Raw genomic sequence first — 21,092 nt, 5'->3', positions numbered from 1 at the left:
TACTTTTTTCTCTGAATATTAATGAAAATTAAAAGAAAAAAATTACCTTTTTTCTTTAAAAGTTGCATTTTATAAAAATTAAATTTCCTTTAAAAATGAAAATAACAGTAGTTACATTACCTTTTTATTAAAATTATATATATTCTTTATAGAACGGCAAAAAAACAAAAGTGGAGAAACAGTTGTTTTAAAATTGAAAGACTGTCCTTCAGGAGAAGACTTTAAGACCATGATGCCAGCAAGGTACATCTTTTGAAACTTTATTTTAATGTAGCTTTTGAAATTGAACTGAGACTATCCCTTGGCTAAGTAACTACAAATGTAAACTTTAGGCTTGGTTTGGGTTGGTTTTAAAGTAGTGTTCTTAAATAGTGTTTAGGGAAATACAGTAAAATTTTTTGTATTATTTCTGTGGTGTTCTTGCCAGTGTCTAGTATATTTACTCTTAGTAACTTTGAAGTCAAATGATTTTTAACCCACTGAAACAGAGGTTGCCAGGGATATATAGCTCAATGGCATAAGCACCTTCCTGGCAAGTGCTAGGTCATGAGTTTGATTCCTAGTACCAAAAAAAATAAGAAAAGAAAAGAAAGGTTGGGATTGGGGATTTAGCTCAGCGGCATAAGCACCTGCCTTGCAAGCAGGCCGTTATGAGTTCGTTCCCTGGTACCGATAAAAAGGAAAAAGACAAAAAAAAAGAAAAAAAAGGTTGTTTAGTATTTTAAACAACTTGAAGATTATTTAGATGCACTTTAAAAATTCCAATCTTTATTTAAAATAAGACAATGTTGTTACTCTTCAGATATGAGGATCTTTTAAAAAATCTGCCATTGCCAGAGTACTGTAATCCAGAAGGAAAATTCAATTTGGCCTCTCACCTGCCGGGATTTTTTGTACGTCCTGATCTAGGACCCAGGTTGTGTAGTGCCTATGGTAAGTATATACTCATATCTCTCAAGATGTAGTGAGATGGGACTTTAATAAATTTGTGTCCAAAGATAAATTGTCTAGTAATACTTAGTTTTTCTAAATAGTTATTTTGGTAAAGCTATTAAAATCCTTTTTCACATAAAATACTGTGTTACAAACGAATAAACAATGTATTTAAGTATATGGTGATTCCTTGCAAAATTTTATGTGCCTTTTTTGTTAATTTACTTTTTATAGTACATTTTTACAGATTAGCTTTTAGGAACAGGGTTTTGTAACTCTAAAAATTCAATTGTAATTAGATTATTCTGATTTTGGGGGACTGTCTAATGCATTATTAGGTAATATAGTTCAAGTAAAATCTTATTTTATACACAGGTGTAGCTGCTGCTAAAGATCATGATATAGGAACAACAAATCTCCATATTGAAGTTTCTGATGTTGTAAATATTCTAGTCTATGTTGGCATAGCAAAAGGAAATGGAATTCTCTCAAAAGCAGGTAAAGAAACTAGAAGAATGGTGCTCTTAAGGTTGAATAACCATGTTCACTGATTGCATACAGAAAGTCAGCTTCTGAGTTAACAGCAAAGATTCCAAAACCAGTTACAATGGATATAGCAATATTCTGATCTGTATTAGTCAACGGCAGACTTTGCTGTTTTTTCACATAAAAGAAATGTAATTTTAAAAGTAAGTCTTCTATGTTGAAGTATAGCTCAGTGGCACAGCATCTACCTGGCAAGCGTGAGGTTGTGAGTTCGAGTGCTGGTACACAAAAAAAAATAGTAAATATTCTTCTCTGTTGCATTCCTGTCATTGTGCTTATGAAAATATGTTTTTTGTGTTTTGTTTTGTTTCCAAATCCATTTTATTTCAAAGAAAGAGAAAAAATTTCAATACAGAGAGGTTTATTTTAGATCATTGTCCTAGAGGACTCAGTCCATGATAAGCTGGCTTCAGGGCAGAAGCATCATGGTGGAAAGGTATGGTGGAACAAACCTGCTTAGTGTTTATCTTAAATTTTGGTTTTGGTCACAGAGAAAATAAATGTTTTAGCTTAATAAAACACATGAAGTATTGACTACCTTAAAAGCTTCTTCCTCCATTACAGTGGCTCCCTACTTCATTTTCTTCTGAAGATTCCTATATTTATCCTTTGAACTGTAACTCCTGTCTCACCTGGGAGGTCTTCATCAAGAAGAAAACTTACTCTTGTCCGTCGTCCTCTTTTTTTTATGATGAATCCTGCTCTTTTTTAAATTAATAGAGCAGTCAAACTTAAAAGGAAAGATATTTCAGTCTATGGCTTCTAAATTACACTTGGTTTTTGTTGGTTTTGTTTTGTTTTGGCCTTTTGAAACAGGGTCTCGCTATGCAGTTCAGGCTGGCCTTGAGCTCACTTTGTAGCCCATACTGGTCTCTTAATTTACAAGGATCCTCCTGCCTCAGCCCCAGGAGTGCTGGGATTACAGGTATATGACACTACACCCAGCTCTAACTTATAATTGTTAAGCACATGTACTTTTAAAATTCTGGCTGTCATTTTTTTAAGAAAACCTTTGAACTCTATCCCTAAATGGTATAATTAAAGGATGGTCTTTTCTGGTATATATTTAATATTGTCCTTGATTTTCTTAGCTTGTGGCTGGGGGGGGAACTTTGTCAGGGACACCATTTCAAGACAAGTCTTTTGAGTACAGTGTCCTTTGTGTTTGTATGATTGTACTTACACATGTTGTGTGTTTATTTGTATGGGTTTATTAAGACAACTCCATGAAGTCTTGATTGGATCTTTCATTAACTCAATTACTATTTTCCTCCATATAGGAAAGCCTTATGTTTTCATTTTATTTATTTATTTGGTATTGGGGATGGAAATCATAACCCCGTGCTTGCCAGGCAGGCACTTATGCTGCTGAGCTAAATCCCTAGCTTTTAATTAATTTTTGAATTAAATCCTTGCAGCATAGCCAGGTATAGTGACTCATTCCCATAATCCTAGCACTCAGGAGACTGAGGCAGGATGAACACCATGGGTTTGAGGCCACGAGGTTGGGCTACATAGTGAGTTTTAAACTACAAAGCAAGACCGTCTCAGAAACCAAAAGAAAGAAATTCTTGTGGCCAAGTTTGAATAATAAAAAAATTCTTGGGGCTGGGGATTTGTCTCAGTGGTGTAATTGCCTACCTGGCAAGTGCGAGGTCATGAGTTCAATCCCAGGTACCAAAAAAACAAAATAAAAATTATAATTAAAAAGATTCTATTTTCACAGATGTCAGAAAATATCTACTGTATCCTTGTTGGGGGTACTGTCATTGAGATAGGGTTTTTTGTTGTTGGTTTGTGTTGTTTGTTTGTTTGTTTGTTTGTTTGAGGCAGAGTTTCAGTATTTTCTTCAGGCTGGCCTTGAACTCACTTTGACAGATGACCTTGAACTTGCAATGATCCTCCTGCCTCAGCCTCCCAAGTGCTGGGATTATGAGTGTGCACGACTACACTGGACTGAACTAATGTGCTCTGTAGACCTAACTGGCCTTAAACTCTCAGCAGTCCTCTTGCTTCAATCTCCTGAAGGCTAGAATTACAGACATGTGCCACCACATCCAGCTTAATATATCCTTTTTGATAGGCAGTAGCTTTCTCCCTCTTTTAAAAGCGCATTTATTTAAATTAGTTACTGTATAAAGTCTAGAATTTGACAGGAAGTTGCATATGCTGTTACATGCATAATCTCAGCACTAGAAATATGATGCAGCAGGATCACAAATTTGAGACTACATATAGCCTCACCCTATATAGTTATTTCTAAGACTCCTGGACCACATAACAAGACCTAGTCTCAAAGAAAAGAATTGAAAAAGACATTTCTACAGTTCCACACTTAGAGATAGCAGCCATAGTTGCTATTTTCATTTGTATACTTCCATTGTTGTTTGTATATACAAATATATATACAATTTTTAAATTTTTCAACATTTTAGAAGTGTAGTCTGCTTCTCAAAAACACAGCTTTGTTGTTGTAAAGAATTTGCATTTAGTTGCAGATTAACCATAATAAAGTTATATCTCATGAGTTAGTTATAATAGTTTTCATTAGTTGGAGTTATGAATAATTTTGCCTCATTGCAACTTTTTTTATTTAAACCTAAAATAGAAGTTACAATCCATGTTCACCCTACTCAGTAATTTCAGGGCCAACTAATAATAATGGTCATAAAAAATCCTTTGTACCTTATGAATTGCTGTGAATTTAAGCCATTGTTAGGCTTGGAACAGGGAGAAAATTGGTTGGAGTTAAGTAGATACTTTGGAGGTTTTGGAGGCAGAGTCCTTGGTTTACAAGAAAAACGAATCATATTGCTCTTCTAATAGTTGGATTTTATAATGAAGTTTGATTCTTCTTTAAGATTACTAATTCAGTCAAGTACTCTGCTGCTCTAATAAATCAGTTTCAGAAGATTTGGCTTTTAGGTAGTCTAACCAATTTGAAAATCTCTGTGTTTTAGGAATACTTAAAAAATTTGAGGAAGAAGATTTGGATGACATTTTAAGGAAGAGATTGAAAGACTCAAGTGAAATACCTGGTGCTCTGTGGCATATTTATGCTGGAAAAGATGTAGATAAAATAAGAGAATTTCTTCAGAAGGTATAATTTTGCCGATGACATATCTCCAAAAGCTATGAGTTATCTTATTTGTTAATACAGCTTCATTTGGTAGTCAGCAATACAACATTTAAATATTTTGGTCAAGGAAGATACAGGTTTTGAGTCAAAAGCTCCTTTGTGTTGCTCCTTTTTTTACCTTGTTTCATTTTGAGAGTTTGAGTGGCAGTTTGTTCTTAGTTGCTATTCCCTTATTGTAATGGACCTAGTGACTGATGAGTTGATGAGCCTGATAGATGTTTGTTGGCTAGTGGAAAGCAGACACACTGGAAATGCAAAATGTAAAAATTAATGTTTTAGGGGCTGGAGATTTAGCTTAGCGGCATGAGCGCCTGCCTTGCAAGCGTGCGGTCATAAGTTCAATCCCCACTACCAATTAAAAAAATTAATGTTTTATAGAAACATCTAAAGATATTTAATTTCTTTGAATCTTAATTGATATTTTTGACTCTTAACCTAGGCAATAATTCTGTTTTACCACATTTGATAGTTCTGTAATATTTGACTAGACTGAAATGTTGAATAATCACACCTTTCCTTTTTAGACACTGAAAAATTGATTGCCCTGAAATAATTCAAACCTTTTGTGAAAATATTCCCCAGATTTTGTAGATGGAGGGGTGATCATCATTGTTACTTACTCTGTTACTGTTAATATTCTTGAAAATATTTCTGTGATGAATGTGAATTTTAAAATTCTAATTTTGTAACCACTGTCTTCTCCTAGAATATATACTAGTATTGTAGTCCAAAATACCATAATGTGTGCCTTTGAAAGCACAGTATTTTATTGTTTAGTAAAAGTGTCACTTAAAACAGTTTTTGAGGTAGAAGGTGAACCCTAAAAAGATATTTTCTTTGTTCATACCATTAGAGGCATCAAGAAATGTTCATAAAATCCATATACACAAAGGACTTGGTTTTTAGGAAAGAGGCATTTGCTTAAACTTTTTCTTGTATTTTTAGCTCTTAACCATCACCATTGAGCTCTTGAAACATTTTGGTCAAGAGTTCCTCATCTTTGGGGATGGGAATTTAGCTCAGCAGCATAAGTGCCGGCCTTGCAAGGAGGCAGTCGTGAGTTCGATCCCCGTTACCGATAAAAAGGAAAAAGACGAAAAAAAAGAGTTCCTCATCTTTGTTGTATTCTTGAAACAGTTGGTAAAAAAGGAAACCAGATGGATGAAAACTTTATACTGGAGGTGATGAGAAATAGGAGCATGATTAACTCTATTAATATTATTTCAGTTTGCTATACTTTGTTAAAAATCCTATAGTTTTTCAAGTTATTAAAGTATGTTCTTTTATCATAAACCTAGTGATTCTGAGAAAAAAGAACTTGTTACTGTAAATAAAAGAAATTCAACCAAATAGGATTTTTATTTCTCTTACTTACCTTGAGGTATACTTTTTTTCTTTTAATCCTCATTTCAGATTTCAAAAGAACAAGGCCTTGAAGTTCTGCCAGAGCACGATCCGATACGAGACCAAAGCTGGTATGTGAACAGAAAGCTCCGCCAGAGGCTCCTCGAGGAATATGGAGTCAGGACTTGTACTCTTATTCAGTTCCTGGGTGATGCCATCATTTTGCCAGCAGGAGCACTTCATCAGGTACATACAAACTGGTTGCTATCACACCTGTCAACATAAAAAACTAATTGTGAAAAAATTACTTTAACAATAGATAGCAATGAAAAAAGTCATTTAAATAACTTGTACCAGTCTATTATTTCCCTAAAATGGCATTGGAGTACTAGAAGAAATGTGAAATAATTAAATACTTGGAGAGCTTAAATCCATTTTACATGAATGGAATTTCCATTTTTATATTTTCTCTGGTTTAATGAATTGAAAGTTAATTTTAAAGACCTCTTTTAGTGCAAATAGAGAGCTATCATATATTGGTTCTCATTAGTGGGACTTGAAAAGCTATGCGTGCATTAAGACTTTGTATCATGCTTGAAGTGTACTTCTTGCCTCTTGAGTATACGTTCTAAAGAAAGATGGTATATAATTTATATTGCTATCAACCCATAACACACAAAAGCTAAAATACTTCGGTTTGTTTCTGAACCTTGACATGGTGGCACCTGAAAGAATGGCATAGACTAGGTTAGGTAGATTATAGAGGTTAGCATTTAAAACTCACAGTGGTTTCCACTACGTTGAATTGGACTAGTAAACCATTTTGGCCCTTTTTGGAAATGTAAGAGAAATCCAAGACGCCACCTCCCACAAAGCTAGTTTGCTTCAGAGTTGGTTCCACCCATTATTCAATAATTGAGATGCATCTGATAGTAAACCATAAACATAACTTTTTCTCTACTATAACTTTCTGGAAAAATTTATTTATGTTAAGTGTTTTCCTATGAACTTACCACTTCAGAAAATTGGGATTCACCATGCATATCATTTCTTTGCCTTCTGTACTTTTATCAGAAGGTACATAATTTGTATTCAAATTTAAATGTCCCCAAAATAACAGCTTTTGTTTTTTTCCTGGTACTGAGGATCAAATTCATAACCTTGTGCTTGCCAGACAGGTGCTTATGCCACTGAGCTAAATCTCTGGCCCTTAAGAACAGTTTACATTAAGGGTTACAGAAAATAAAAATATTTCTTGATAATTCAAAATAGATTTCCCTGAAAATCCTTAGTTCTATATTTGATTTATTCACGGTTAGTTTTCTTAAGGCCTATATTGAAGTCACTTTTTAAATTGAGCTATAATTTCCATTGATAAATTTTATTCTTTTGATGTGCCATTGTTAAGTTTTGACACATGCATAGTTAGGTAATACAGTCTAACTACAGGATATTACAGGTTAATCATAATACAGTCTAACTACAGGATAGTTCCATCACTCAAAAAAACTTCTTGAAAACTGATTGTGGTGCCTGCATGTAATCCTACCATTCAGAAGACTGAGCCAGGAGGATTGTTGTGAGTTCAAGACCAGCCTGGGCTACAAAGTGAGCTCAAGGCCAGCCTGAACTGCAGAGTAAGACCCTGTCTCAAAAGGACCAAAACAAACAAACAAAAAACCTTTTGCACTTTTATAGTCTACTTACCCTTTCCTACCCCAAGGTTTCTACAGCCACATGACTGGTTTTTGTCTTTTATAGTTTATCTTTATGAGATTGTCACTTAATTAAAACTATATGATCTATATCCTTCCAATCTGGCTTTTCTGAATTCATTTGCAGTTCATTTGTGGTGTGCATGTATCAGTTAGTTCCTTTTTATTATTGGGTGGTGGTTTCATTGTATGAGTATGGTATTTATAATTTCTTTTTTTCAGTCTATTTGTTTATTCACCAACTGAAACACATTTGAATTGTTTGCCATGAGGAGCACTGGTAAATAAAGTTACTGTGAGCATTCACATCCAGGCTTTTGTGTGAATGTAGATTTTTTTTCTATTAGATAAATACTGAGTAGGTAGATTTCTTATATGATAATGTGATGAACTTTAAGAAACTGCTAGGCTGTTCTCTAAATGGTTGTACCATTTTATATTCTCAAAGCAATGTTATATGCATTTTATTTCCACTGCTTCCTGTCTGGTGCTTATTACTCTTTAAGTTTTGTTTTTAAGCCATTCTCATAAGTGTGCAGTGACAATAGCATTGTTGTTTACTTTTTACTTTATGACTGTGTCAGGCATGTTTTCATGTATGTATTTGCCTTCTGTTTACTTTGGTTAAATGAGAGTTCGAATAGTTTGTGTTTTTAAAAATAGTATTGAGTATTTTTATTCCAAATAGAAGTCCTTTACTTGATAATGTGTTTTATGGATACTTTCTCCCAGTATGTGCTTTTCTTTCTGTCCTCTTAATAATCTCTTTCAAAAAGCAAGATTCTCCATTTTTGTGAAGTTTAGTTCATCTTTTTGTTCTCTGAATTACACTTCCATTTTAATATCTATTAGTATTTTTACCTGGCCAAGTATTACATGGATTTTTTTTTAACCTACATTTTCTTTCTAGAAGATCTACAGTTTTGGTTCAAAAATTGGATATGTGAACTGGGCATAGTGGTGCACACCTGTACCAGGGAAGCTGATGTTGGAGATAGGCATGAGTTCAAAGCCATCCCAAACTGCATAGTGAGACCTTGTCTCCATACCCTCCCCCAAATATACCAAATATGGGACCCATTTTTTAATTAAATTTTCGTATGCAGTGCACTGTATAGTTAGAGGTTCCGTTTGATTTTTTTTTTTTTTTTTTTTTTTTTGTTCCAGGGATCGAACTTATGACCTTGCACTTGCCAGGCAGGCACTTAGGCTGCTAAGCTAAATCCCCAGTCAAGGTTCAGTTTTTTACAAAGAAACATTTGCTTGTTTTCAGTGCTATTTGTAAAAAAGTTTGCTTTAAAATATTCTTTTGAAGATGTAACACATTCATACAATTAAACAAATTCAAGCAGTCTAACAATTTTCATATAGTGCAGCTTCTATATCCTTGACTAAGGAATGGTCCTCCCTTATTAAGGGTGGTTGTCCTTACATGTAGCTGGCTGTTTGGGGAGTGATGCGTGTGTAGCGGTGAGGGAGGATGAGGACCACCTAGCCAGCCAGATCGCCCTCACATCCAGAATTACACAAATTCAGGCAATCTAAAATTTTTCATTCTCTTCCCTTTGACTCCATTTCTTTTCTCCAGAGGCAGTCATTGATAGCACAGAGTGCAGACTTAAATCTCCTTGCTCCTTCGATTTATGGAGAGGCATCAAGAAGACCCATCTTTTATTCAAATAGTGGGCCCAAAGCAATCCTGCTAAAAAGTTCACACTCCATTCTGCTCAAGCCTCACAAAAGCTTCACAAAATTGCAGTGTACCGTATTGTGTCAAACCTAAGGCCCACCTCCCCACACAGACACACGCATGCACACATGTATACATGTATACAAGTGCTCACAGACTCACTCTCATTGTCTTTCTCTGCTGCTGCTTTCTTCAAAATTTGCTCTTGCTTTGCTATGTAACACCTGAGCATACCCTGAGCCCTTTGTACCTGCTAATGCTTTTGCCTAGAATTCTTTTGTCTCTGAGATGTCTCTGAGACCTCTTGGTTTTTGTTTTGTTTTTTTGGTTCTGGAAATTAAACTCAGGATCTCTCCCTTGCTAGATAGATGCTGTGCCACTAAGCTGTATCCCCAGCTCTTCACATTTTTAAAGGCTTCACTCAGATTTTATCTCCAGGTGTTCCATAACACCCTAGTTCAGAGCTGCAGTTTGTGTCATGGAATTTTCATCTTCTCTGTTTTTCCATTGCAACGACCATCTTCTAACAGGATTTATAATATACTTTCTTTCATTGTCTTTAGTTCCCCACTAGAATGAATGTTAACTTGGGGCTAGGGATTTAGCTCAGCGGCATAAGTGCCTGCCTTGCAAGCAGGCAGTCGTGGGTTCAATCCCCGGTACCAATAAAAAGGAAAAAGACAAAAAAAAAAAGAATGAATGTAAACTTCATGAAGTCAGATGTGTGCAGTTTTATTTTGGCTTTTTGTAGTGCAGAAGATAGAACTAAGGCCTCAAATGCACCAAGTATATGCTCTACTGCTGAGGCATACTCCTGCCTGAGATTTGTAATTCTCTTTGCTTCTGTGCTGTGCCTAGAATAGTGCAGTTAAGGCAAACACTTGTTAGTCTGTTTTCTGAGTATCTGCAAATATGTTCTCATTTACAACACATTTTTGCACAAATAGATGAAAACAATAATAGCTTTTATAATTTAAATACTGTATTATTTGTACAAATGTGTAAATTTTGGCGACTTCTTCCTATGTGTCTCTTTAATGCACAAAGTTTACTTAGTTTAAAATCTGTTTTAAATCTAATCTCTTTTTCAGAAGAGATACATTGTTTTGAGAAATTTATACAGGTTTTTTTGTGTGTGTGTGGTATAGGCAGTTGAACTCAGAGCCTTGTGCATGGTAGTCAAACACTTTAGAGATTTTAGAAAGTAAATTTAATATGTGAAAAGAGATGTTACAACTAAATAGACTGAGGGCAGCATGTATGACTTAAACTGGCAAATTCTCTTTGGCCACCAAATTACTGAGTGATGTAAGACAAAACCTTAACTTTTGTGCTGCGTATTTTGACACAGAAATTGCCAATTACAAAAATAAGTCCCTGTTTCTTGTCCGGTGTGCCATGATGCCAGCACAGTTCTCTGTACTCTGTTGAGATGGTGCTGTCTCTGACTCATAAATACTAGTCATGGTGTTTCGAGAGAGACTTTGAAGGAAATGATAACTCTTTACAATATTAATTTCAGACTCTAAAATCTGTTTATAACTCTAAATTAGTGTTTATAATTCCTTGTCATACATTCGAATTTCCTGGAGTAGCTGGACATGGTTGCACATGCCTGTAATCCCAGCACTTCTGAGACTGAGGCAGGAGGATTACTACAAGTTTGAGGCCAGCCTGGACTGCATAGTGAGTTCAAGGCCATCCTGTACTAAAAAAAGCAAAACTTTCTCTCTAAAAGACCAAAATAATAATAATAATTTCCTAGAGGATTTGAGCAAATACACAATCCTGTCTCCCCTACCCCCAGAGTTTCTCATTCTTTTGGTTAAGGAAGGAAAGCAAACTACTACATTTCTTAATATGTTCCAAGCAACACTAATGTTAATATCCAGGGAATGCAGGCCTTTGCAAACTAAAGGCACTAATCAAAAATCTTGTTTTGACCAAGTGATACACTAAATAACAGGGCTAGAATTACTAGGGAAGAAGCACCATTTTCTGTGCTTTGTTCTTCAGTCAGCAGTGTACTTCCACAAGTCATCCTAGGAGAACAGAGAACTGTTAGCCCACTGAAAGGAAGACAGTCAGACACAGCCCTCTTCATCGACTGCTAACTAGTCTAAAATCGCAGGCATAAAAACTGTTGGTAGTGCGTGATCATGAGTTTGATCCCTGGTTAAACCACCCCCCCCCTCAAAAAATAAGGAAGGCATAAAAACTGATGGCAGAGCAGGGAATATAGCTTAGATTGGTTAGTTTGGTATGTTGAGACAAAGTCTAACCATGTATTTCAGGCTGGCTTTGAATTTATGGCAGTCCTCCTGTCTTAGCCCCAAGTACTAGGATTTTAGGAATGTACTATCAAGCCTGGCTCTTTATTTAAACTGCAATTATTATAATTTTTTTGTTTTCTTGTTTGTCTTTTTGAGATGGGGTCTCACTATGCAGTTTGGGCTGACCTTGAGCTCACCTGTAGCCCAGCCTGGCCTTAAACCCAACAGACTACAGTTATATAACACACACACACACACACACACACACACACACACACACACACACACAGGCTGGGATAGCTTTGCCTAGCATATTTAAGGTTTTAATGTCTACCACAAAAATATAAAAATAAACTTTATTGAGCCTTGATTACTAAATTATGTAATCATTAATAGTTTGTAATATTTTAATGTTCAAATTATCTCTGCATTTGTTTAAATCAAATCTTTTCACTAAATCCTTACAAATAGCTGAATATACTATATAGAATCACAGTATAACTTCCTATTTAGGAATATGAATGAATTATATTTTCTTATCATTACTTATGGTTAAAACTTACCCTTTTAGGCAAGTATAAGACAGTGTCTGTCTAGGAAATGATTCAAAAATGGCAACAAAGAGGGTAAGTAGCATGGGAGGTTCAGTCATGTCCTGTTTAAAATTGAACCCTTGCCTCTTCAAACTAATCCTCAAGCCTTAAGCAAAGTATATCAGGTGAGGGTTGCTTAGAAACATCATAGCCTCTCTAAGCTTTAGTAAAAGTACCTATTTTAAAAGTCATTTTAAAATAGTCATAGGCGGGGCTTGGGATTTAGCTCAGCAGCATAAGCACCTGTCTTGCAAGCACGCAGTTGTGAGTTCGATCCCTGGTACCAAAAACAAACAAACAAAACGGTCATAGGCTGAGTGGGCATGGTGGCACATGTCTGTAAGCCCAGCTCTTAGGGCCTGACACAGGAGAATCACTGAGTTTGAAGCTAACCTGGACTGCAAAGTAAGTTCAAAGTCAGTCTGTACAACACAGTGAAACCCCGTCTCACAAAGACCAAAAAAGAAACAACAAAACCCTAAAACAACTATAAGCTGGTAAAAGTCAATAGAATCAGCTTTTTCAAAGCTAATGGAATGTACTACAAGCCTTAGAGCAACCAAGAGAACACTTATGAAGAAAAGGGCAGCTGATTTTTTAATATTTAAGGAATCTGCTTGGATACTTGTTGAGTCCTGAAATAATGTAACAAAGTGATCACATACAACAAGAAATACAACCTATATAAAAAATTTGGAAAAGTCACAAAACAGTGACTGCAGCCCCAGAAAACAGTAACAGAAAACCCTGAGGCAGAAGGAGAATCTAATGACCAGAATAAACACATACTGCTCAGGTACCCATTTTCCAACAGAGTTAAAAGGACCTATTAAGTGGAAGAATATACATTGGTGACAGAAATGTTCTCTTGAGTCCCAGACACTGAATTTACTAGATAGCTGTCATAAATACACTCAGAGAACTGATGGGAATTCCATGCCTAGAGACCTAAAGGAAACCAGTAAAATGATGGAAGAACAAAATGAGAGTGTCATTTGGAAAGAAATTGTTAAAAGGAGACAGCTAGAAATGGATTTACCAGTGATTTTAGGACATGCTAGGGCTAAGCGACAGGTACATACTAAAACTTTTGAAAGATTTACACTTCATTCTACCCACAGCATGTTCTAATAAGTAGAGACAGGGCTTTTGGAGACTGTATGATGGTATGAGAGAGTTAATGTCTGTTAGACAAGACATCATCACAGGAGTTGGGCTCCTGTTGACTTGCCATTTATTGGCTGATTTGTCTTGGGACAGGCGCTGAACATCTCATCCATAGTCTACTGTTCTGTGAAATAGAACATCTGTTCTACAGACAAATAATGAAGAGCCAGTGAGACTGTACAGAAATGCTGAAAATGTGAGGCATCCACTATTCATCCTCCAGAGGAGCCAGCAGCCTAATGATTTCAGAAAGAGAATGTTTACTTTATATGCTACCAAGTTATCACTAGAGGCACAGTGCTTGAGTTAAGGAACTCTGCAGTCTTCAGCAGCTGCTCAGGTGGTCATGTGTCCAGAGGAGGAATTCTGGCCCCTCTGTAATTCCATTACCCTGTCATCAATTAGATTTTTTTTCCCACAGTCTCCATTTCCCACTTACTATCTTCTTCATCTCACTCCTCCCAATTAAATTTGTTTTGCACACTTAGAATAAATTTAAATGCTTAGTTTTTCAGTTATTTTTCCTTTCCCAGGAATTTTTATGACATTTTAAAATATCGCTGGAAGACAGCCTAGGAAAAAACACAAATTCCAGACTGAATCAGCTTGGGCCTTCCTCTGTTGTTACATTGAGCGTTTAATAGAAAACAGTTCTAAGAACTAGTGAAGTACAGAATCTGTAAGTGCCTAATGGATAAATACTATTGACTGGCTTGTGAGAACCACTTAGTCAGGAAAGAGAAACTTGGAAAAAACTGCTGTACTAAAGTCACAGGAGATTGGAGTCTCTTTAATTGGCTAATTTGAAAAGAGGATACAATACCAAAATCTTAGGACAGTCTGAAACTTTGTAGTCAGTATGGATAGATACTTTGGAACTACAGTTTTCACCCCAGTTCCTAACAAACTGAATGACATTTCCTTTTCTTTATTCTCTGATGTTAACACTGAGACCAAATTGCTGAGAGCTAAAGGAGCAGGCAGCATACACACTCAGAGTGAGTGCCTCATAGATGTTTCCAGTTAGCAGTTTTTTAATGTGACACATTTTTAAAAGTCCGCCTTGACAAAATTAGGATCTGATTATCAGCCTCTCCAAAGGATTCCTGGAAAAGTACTTTCTTTTTTATCATTTAAAAATATTTCATTTACAAAGTCACTTTACATGAAGTTTTTCAATGGCATAACTCTCATAAAGTGTGGTCTGCTTTGAAATCCATCTGATGTTTTAGAAAAAATAATTTGGCAGAATTGTCTTTGTGTTGCCGGTTTTAAATAACTTAGCTTTTCTCTGCTGTCACTGCCTAAGATTTATGTTCCACTGGTTTTTCTTTTGGGAATAGGTACAGAATTTTCATAGCTGTATTCAGGTAACGGAAGACTTTGTGTCTCCAGAACATCTTGTGCAGTCATTTCACTTAACACAGGAACTGAGACTTTTGAAGGAAGAAATCAATTATGATGATAAACTACAGGTAAGAAATGGGTGCTCAGAATACACACCTAGTATCTCGGGCAGTTGTGGATCAGATTGTGAGGTTAAGATTAAAAACCACACATGTATTTAGTTGTATGGATTTCAGTGACCTGTGTTTTAACTTCCACCTTTAACATTTTCAAATTTTGACTTTGTCTTGTTGAGACAGTTTCACTGTGCAGTTCAGGCTGTGTTGAGTTCACTTTGAAGACCAGGCTGGTCTTGAACTTGGAATGATCCTTCTGCCTCAGCCTCCCGAGTGCTAGGATTAATTTTTGACATTTTTCATTTCTTTAAATTTGACTTTCCTTGGGCTCCATTTAAGGTTTTTTTTTGTTTTGTTTTGTTTTGTTTTTTTTAATCTAGAAATTGTCATTGCTTATTTCATTCTAGAGCAAGTGATTATAAACGTCAATTATATCTTTCAGGTTAAAAATATCTTGTATCATGCAGTCAAAGAAATGGTGAGAGCTTTGAAGATACATGAAGATGAAATAGAGGATACAGAAGAAAATTAAATGTGATCTACTTCAATGTTTGTAGGCCATAAAACTTGGAGTACCTTCCCATAATGATGATATGTATACACACTGACTTAAGCTTCAGAAAACCATCAGTGCCAAGAAATTCTCTTTGTAGTAATTACTTGTTACTGACACCACAGCAGTATAGCATATGTCACAGCTCATGTGATTGTTAGTTATAAAACAAGCTAAATTTAAAAGCAGCACTACATAGCTGTTTCTGTATTATAGTGTATATGATGTTTGTGAAAATGTCAGATTTAAAATGATGTATTTATTTTTGGTAAAAAAGAAAACAAAATTCTATGCTATATTGTTGATTGAGTGTAAATGTGCCCTTGTACAGTTTAATAAAATAACTGATATTTTTCACTACATTGAGACAGTTACTGTGAGAATAGGACACAAACACCAGCTATTGCCTGCATTTGGGAAATTGCTGAATCGCACAGCAGTCATGTCATAATCAGAAAATTACTGCCAAATAATTGTAAAATTTGTAAAATACAAAATATATTAAGTAGATACTAAATACAGACGCTTCAATATTTTGTTGAAGCTGTTGACTGTACAATTAAACATTTTCAAAAGGTGTAATTTATTTAAAATTGTCTCATTTTGGTAAAATTTATGTGAAGTTTTAAAGCTAAATATTAAACTAAATATGCTATGTAAATATATACATATATACATTTAATGATGTATTTTTTTAAACATCAGCCTGCTTTTGTTAAAGTGCAAGTGTTACATATGGCTTTGTACATTAAAGTTAAGAGGGGTTTTACATTTTCCATTAAAAAGACTTTATCAGAAATTGGGTTGTTCAGAGTTCTCTTTTTGACAAGCATACCTACTATAGTTGGAGCTCATAGTCAGAATGGGTTTGAACATGAGTTCTGCTGTTTTCTATGTGAAGCTGACAAGGTGCTTTATTTGGAATCTTTAATAACAGTAAGCTGTTGAAGCTGGTTGTTTGAGCTACATGTAGTCCCTTTGAATTACCAGAAAATAACGTAGTTCTCCATTGGCACCTACAGGACATTGAGGAGAAAGTAGTAGTCCCCACCATGACACTTAGCAAGTTGCTTTGTCCATCTCCTGATTTTGCTGTCCATCATCTTGTAGGCTCTTCTGCCATTTTCTGCCTCAAGCAAGGTTCAGCCAGGAATGTGAGCAACTACGTTGCACATTAACTCTTACAGCTGTCACAGGTATTAATCAGATGGACTGGTGATGGGGCGGAATTGGGGTTGAAGAAAATCTGAAATGATTTTGACCTTTTGATTTTTCTGTTTTTCTAAACATGCCTCAACTGTGATTTCTTTTGCCTAATATTTTTGTATGTTGTATTTGATACAGTTTTGGTATAAAATTAGTTTAATGCCAAAATCTTAGTTCTAGCAATTGCTACCTGCTAGTCCTGAAAGTGCACCAAGAACTTAAAAGCATATGGTTTTCACTCAAAAGGTTGTTTCTCGCTCACTATTGCTTCCTTTGGCCGTACTATCCAACCTGTTGAGTACCGCTGAAGCTGAGGAATTTGGAGCCAGGCAGTGTGGCTTCTTTCAGAGCGAACCCACCTGATGAGAGCACTTTGTAATCTGAAAAAAGTCTTGTCTGCGGTCTGAATGCGGTGCTGATGCACTTGCAGACTTTATAAAGCTAGGAATTACTACTTGCCTTATTATTAGAGCAGTTCCTCTATGTATCCTGTACTCTTCTTTTGGTTAACTCTGATATTCTTCAAATATGTCTTAATGGGTCGTTTTCTTCCAGAAAGTATAAGTCTTAAATGTGTACAGTAGTTTGAGAAATGTTAAAGTCAAGATTTTCATAAAGTAGCTGGGCATGGTGGCTCACACCTGTAATCCCAGCACTTAAGGCTAAATCAGGAGAATCATAGCAAGTTTGAGACCAGCCTGGGCTACAAAGTGAGCTCAAGGCCAGCCTGAACTGCATAGAGAAACCATGTCAAAAAAACAAACAAAAAAGATTTTCATAAGGGAAAACGTGCCAGATCTCTACATCCTTCTCGTATTCACCTATGATGTCATTTGGACCTAAAAATGGATTCCTTTCATTGAATGATGAATTTACATAAGTTCAAATTCATTTCTTTGCTGCTGCATGTTTTGTACTGCTAGCTCTGTCACCAAGATAGGGACTCAGACCTTACCTAATTGCAAAAGTTTTGATATCCCTGGTTACACCTTGAAACCACATGCGAATTATCAAGTATGTTAGCTCCCATACTAATCTCATTCTTTGGATAAAAATTAAGTGACTTAGTGAAATTATGTTGGCAGGCTCCAGGTCACCAGTTGCATAGAAAACTGACTTCCTCTTGGCTGAGGAGCTTTCTTAGCTGACTTCAGCTGTTGAGTCAGTACTCGGGGCTGCAGTTACAGCTCAGTGGTAGAATGCACGAAGCCCAAAGCCCCAACACTAGGGGGGAAAGCTTGTAAGTGAGCCATACAGATTTGTTTCTGCAAAGACCTCTGCTCTGGGGCTAGGACAGGTTGTATGTTGGGGTTAGAACTGGAATCCCATGAAAAGGTTAATGTTTTTTGTTTTGGTTTAGACTGGTTGATTGGTTTGAGGCAAGGTTTGGCTACATAATTCAGGCTAGCCTTGAATTGACAGTGTTATCTTCCTGCCTCAGCCTCCCAAGTGCTCAGATTATAGGTATGTGACACTATGCCTAGCAAGAGAGAAGGTACTTTTTTTATCAGAAATGAGAGGTTCAGCTAGTACTTTGACCCTGACTTTGATAATGAAAGGTGTGGGTAGTCAGGTCAGTGAACAAAATACACATGAAGTCCAAAATTAGACTGATTCCTTCCCCTCCAAAGTACCAGTGTAGTTCTGTCAGCACAGTGGATAATTCCCCCACCGGTTCTCTTTTGCTGGGAGATGATAGAGAAGAGGTAGGACAAACAGGTTTAGTAAATGGAAATTCCAAAACTAGAGGACATGGGAAGCCAGGTGTGGTAGCCTGTACCTATAATCCCTGTACTGAGGCAGGAAGGATCGCTGTGAGTTCAAGGCCAGCCTGAACCGCATAGGGAGACCCTGTCTCCAAATGAAACAAAAGAAAATGATAATGTAGATCTCTGCTTCCAGCTACTCATGTCATATCTGGGATTAAAGGGAAAGGTACTATCTGACATGAACAGGGGACTTTGCTGACAGTGTCTGTGTAATAAAGTCCCTATGTAATGTATATGGTATATGTCTCTCACTTGGATCAGGAAATAGTTTCTATATTCATGTAATTCCAAGTAAACAAAATTCACCATTATGCTCCAGTCTTTATGCATTGATCATATTGTAACAAATTGCATATTCAAAATGGTTACAACTGAACTGACTAGAGTCTTTGAGTCAAAGCTTTCTAAAACCAATGAAACCACAAGGCTTCAAAAATACCAGTTGGAGGGACATTAAGAATTTGGCACATCTGTTGAATTCAGTCATTTCCCACATTCCAACTAGTGGGAAATAGAGTAGTTCAGTTTAAAAGTCCATTTAAAAGTCCAGTGAATGCCAGGCGTGGTGGCCTGTAATCCCAGCACTTGGGAGGCTGAGGCAGGAGGATCTTTGCTAGTTGGAGACCAGCCTGGGCTATACAGTGAGTTCAAGGCCAGCCTGAACTGCATAGAGACCTTGTCTCAAAAAGACAAAAAAATAAAAGTCCAGTGAGTTGCTAGGGATATAGCTCAGTGTTAGAGCACCTGCCTACAGTGACACATGTTCTGTGTCAGTTGCATTCCCAAAATTACATAATCGTGGAAGACTGTTCGCTGCTAGTCACTGAACGTTTTGAGAAACAACACAGGGATATGTTGGTCCACCGGTCTGCTTTCATGCATATAACCTGTGTTAGCGCTTAAGTTTATTTAGAGGTTGGTTCCACTCACACCTTTCCAGTGGTTGACAGTGAATTTTTCAAGTCAGTTGAAAAACTGTCAATTCAGTCAAATCAACAGAATGAAGTGCTGTGTTCCTAGTTTTCAGTATTATGAGTTCAGGAACTTACCCTGAGCTATATCCCCAGCCTATTTGAGACAGTTGTGCTGAATTGCAGTTTTCCACACAAACTTAGGATCCTCCTGCCTCAGCTTCCTGGGGTGCTAACAGGCTTGTCCTAGTTTTTAACACGTTTCCTTTCTTTGAGCCAAAAGCTAGAACTGCAGATGAATGAAACTTTGGGTAGATTAAGGGCGGGGATGTAGTTCAGAGGTGGAGTACTTGGTAGATTAGGCCTGGGGTAGATCCCCAGAACTGGGGTGATAGGATAATTTTGTCTCCTTTTTCTCTTACCTTGTGTCCCAATCAGTCTATTTTGCTTAGCTTCCTTGGCTTGTTTTGGCAGTGCTGGGGACTGAACCCAGAGCCTCATGTATGCTAGCCGAGCACTCTTACCACTGTAACTCATCCCCAGCCTGCTTCATTCCTCATTCCATTCTCTTGTCCAGGCTTGTCTCCACCTAGACAGCCATTTTCCCATCCTCTAATCCCTACTACTTTTCTACAAAGCCTACAATTACCCTTATAATTCCAGTAGAAGGCAAAATAATGATCACTAATAGGTGTTCATTAAATATTTGGTGCCTGTATTTGGGTTATACGGGCTTAAATTGGGGGGTTACTTTGCCTATATATGACTCTATGTATGTATGAGTGAAATAAGGATTTTTTGTTACCGTTCTGCAGTCCACCAAACTCCCTTCCCAGAAAATCCAAACAAACATCAAGTTGATTGTTAAGAAATTAGGATATTGGACCAGGGATTTAGATTAGTGGCATAAGAGCCTGCCTGGCAAGCACAAGGTCATGAGTTCAATCCCTGGTACCACAAAAAAAACAACAAAAAAGAAATTGGGATATTGCTTAGGCCTGCTTTGACTGCCAGGTTGTCCAGAATATGAGCAAATCCCTCTCATTAGTTAGACCAACTCTTGATAGCTTTCAACCTGAAGTCCAGCAAGGTGGAAGGCTGTCAGCTCACAGGTCAGTCTTGAGATTAAAGCCACAAAGCAAAACTAGAAAGGTCAGACAGGAAGTGAAAAATATGTAGTCCCAGCCTGCATAAACTTGACCCAGATCTTTAACACACTTTCTTTTGTTGTTGTCTTTTTGAGACGGGGTCTCTATGCATTTCGGGCAGACCTTGAGCTCACTTTGTAGGCCAGGCTGGTCTCAAACGATCCTCCTGCCTCAACTTCCCGAGCGCTGGGATTACAGGTGTAAGCCATCATGCCCATCCAACACTTTAAATTGCATTTCCATATTTGTTCTAGACTAGACAAGCCAACTAAGAACTCAGACCAAGATTTCACATGGAACATTCAGCCTAGCTGGGCAAATGACCCAAGAACCAGAGCTGTTCCTCACTGTCCACTAGGTGTCACTGTTGGCAGGCAGTAACTAAAAGCAAAAGCTTGCAGCTGGAAGTACATCTGAGGACACATGTAAGAAAGGGAAAGAAACCCAAGCCACTCACAGAACTAAGTTACACGGAGATTATGACAAAATATAATACTAACGATCACTTGATCTCCAACCTACTATGATTCAACAGTTGCTATTACTGCAATTCACATCTTGACTCGGCAGTCAGGTTCTAAGCAACCCCATGGCAAACTTCAAGCTAGTATTCCTCTTAATTAAAAAAAAAAATTTAGTCAC

The 21,092-nt window shown here is 36.8% G+C and overlaps 1 protein-coding gene across 7 annotated transcripts in view; it reads left to right on the top strand.

The window, feature by feature from the left end:
* Window positions 1–16,215, top strand: part of Jmjd1c (jumonji domain containing 1C) — a 184,899-nt gene extending 168,684 nt beyond the window's left edge. For all 7 annotated transcript variants that reach the window (XM_063239541.1, XM_013156723.2, XM_063239540.1 and 4 more), the window contains 7 exons: window positions 153–243; window positions 803–933; window positions 1,309–1,431; window positions 4,440–4,579; window positions 6,032–6,208; window positions 14,744–14,875; window positions 15,306–16,215. In XM_063239541.1, the coding sequence (XP_063095611.1) occupies window positions 153–243; window positions 803–933; window positions 1,309–1,431; window positions 4,440–4,579; window positions 6,032–6,208; window positions 14,744–14,875; window positions 15,306–15,395 (884 nt within the window). In that variant the 3' untranslated portion in view covers window positions 15,396–16,215. The remainder of the gene's footprint in view (window positions 1–152; window positions 244–802; window positions 934–1,308; window positions 1,432–4,439; window positions 4,580–6,031; window positions 6,209–14,743; window positions 14,876–15,305) is intronic.
* Window positions 16,216–21,092: the final 4,877 nt, after the last annotated feature.

This window comes from Cavia porcellus, unplaced genomic scaffold (assembly GCF_034190915.1).
Source record: "Cavia porcellus strain 051 isolate PalLab524CR breed Dunkin Hartley unplaced genomic scaffold, mCavPor4.1 scaffold_28, whole genome shotgun sequence".
NCBI lineage: Eukaryota > Metazoa > Chordata > Mammalia > Rodentia > Caviidae > Cavia > Cavia porcellus.
Note: the sequence above shows the minus strand (reverse complement) of the source record. Positions and strands in the feature narration are given on the sequence as shown.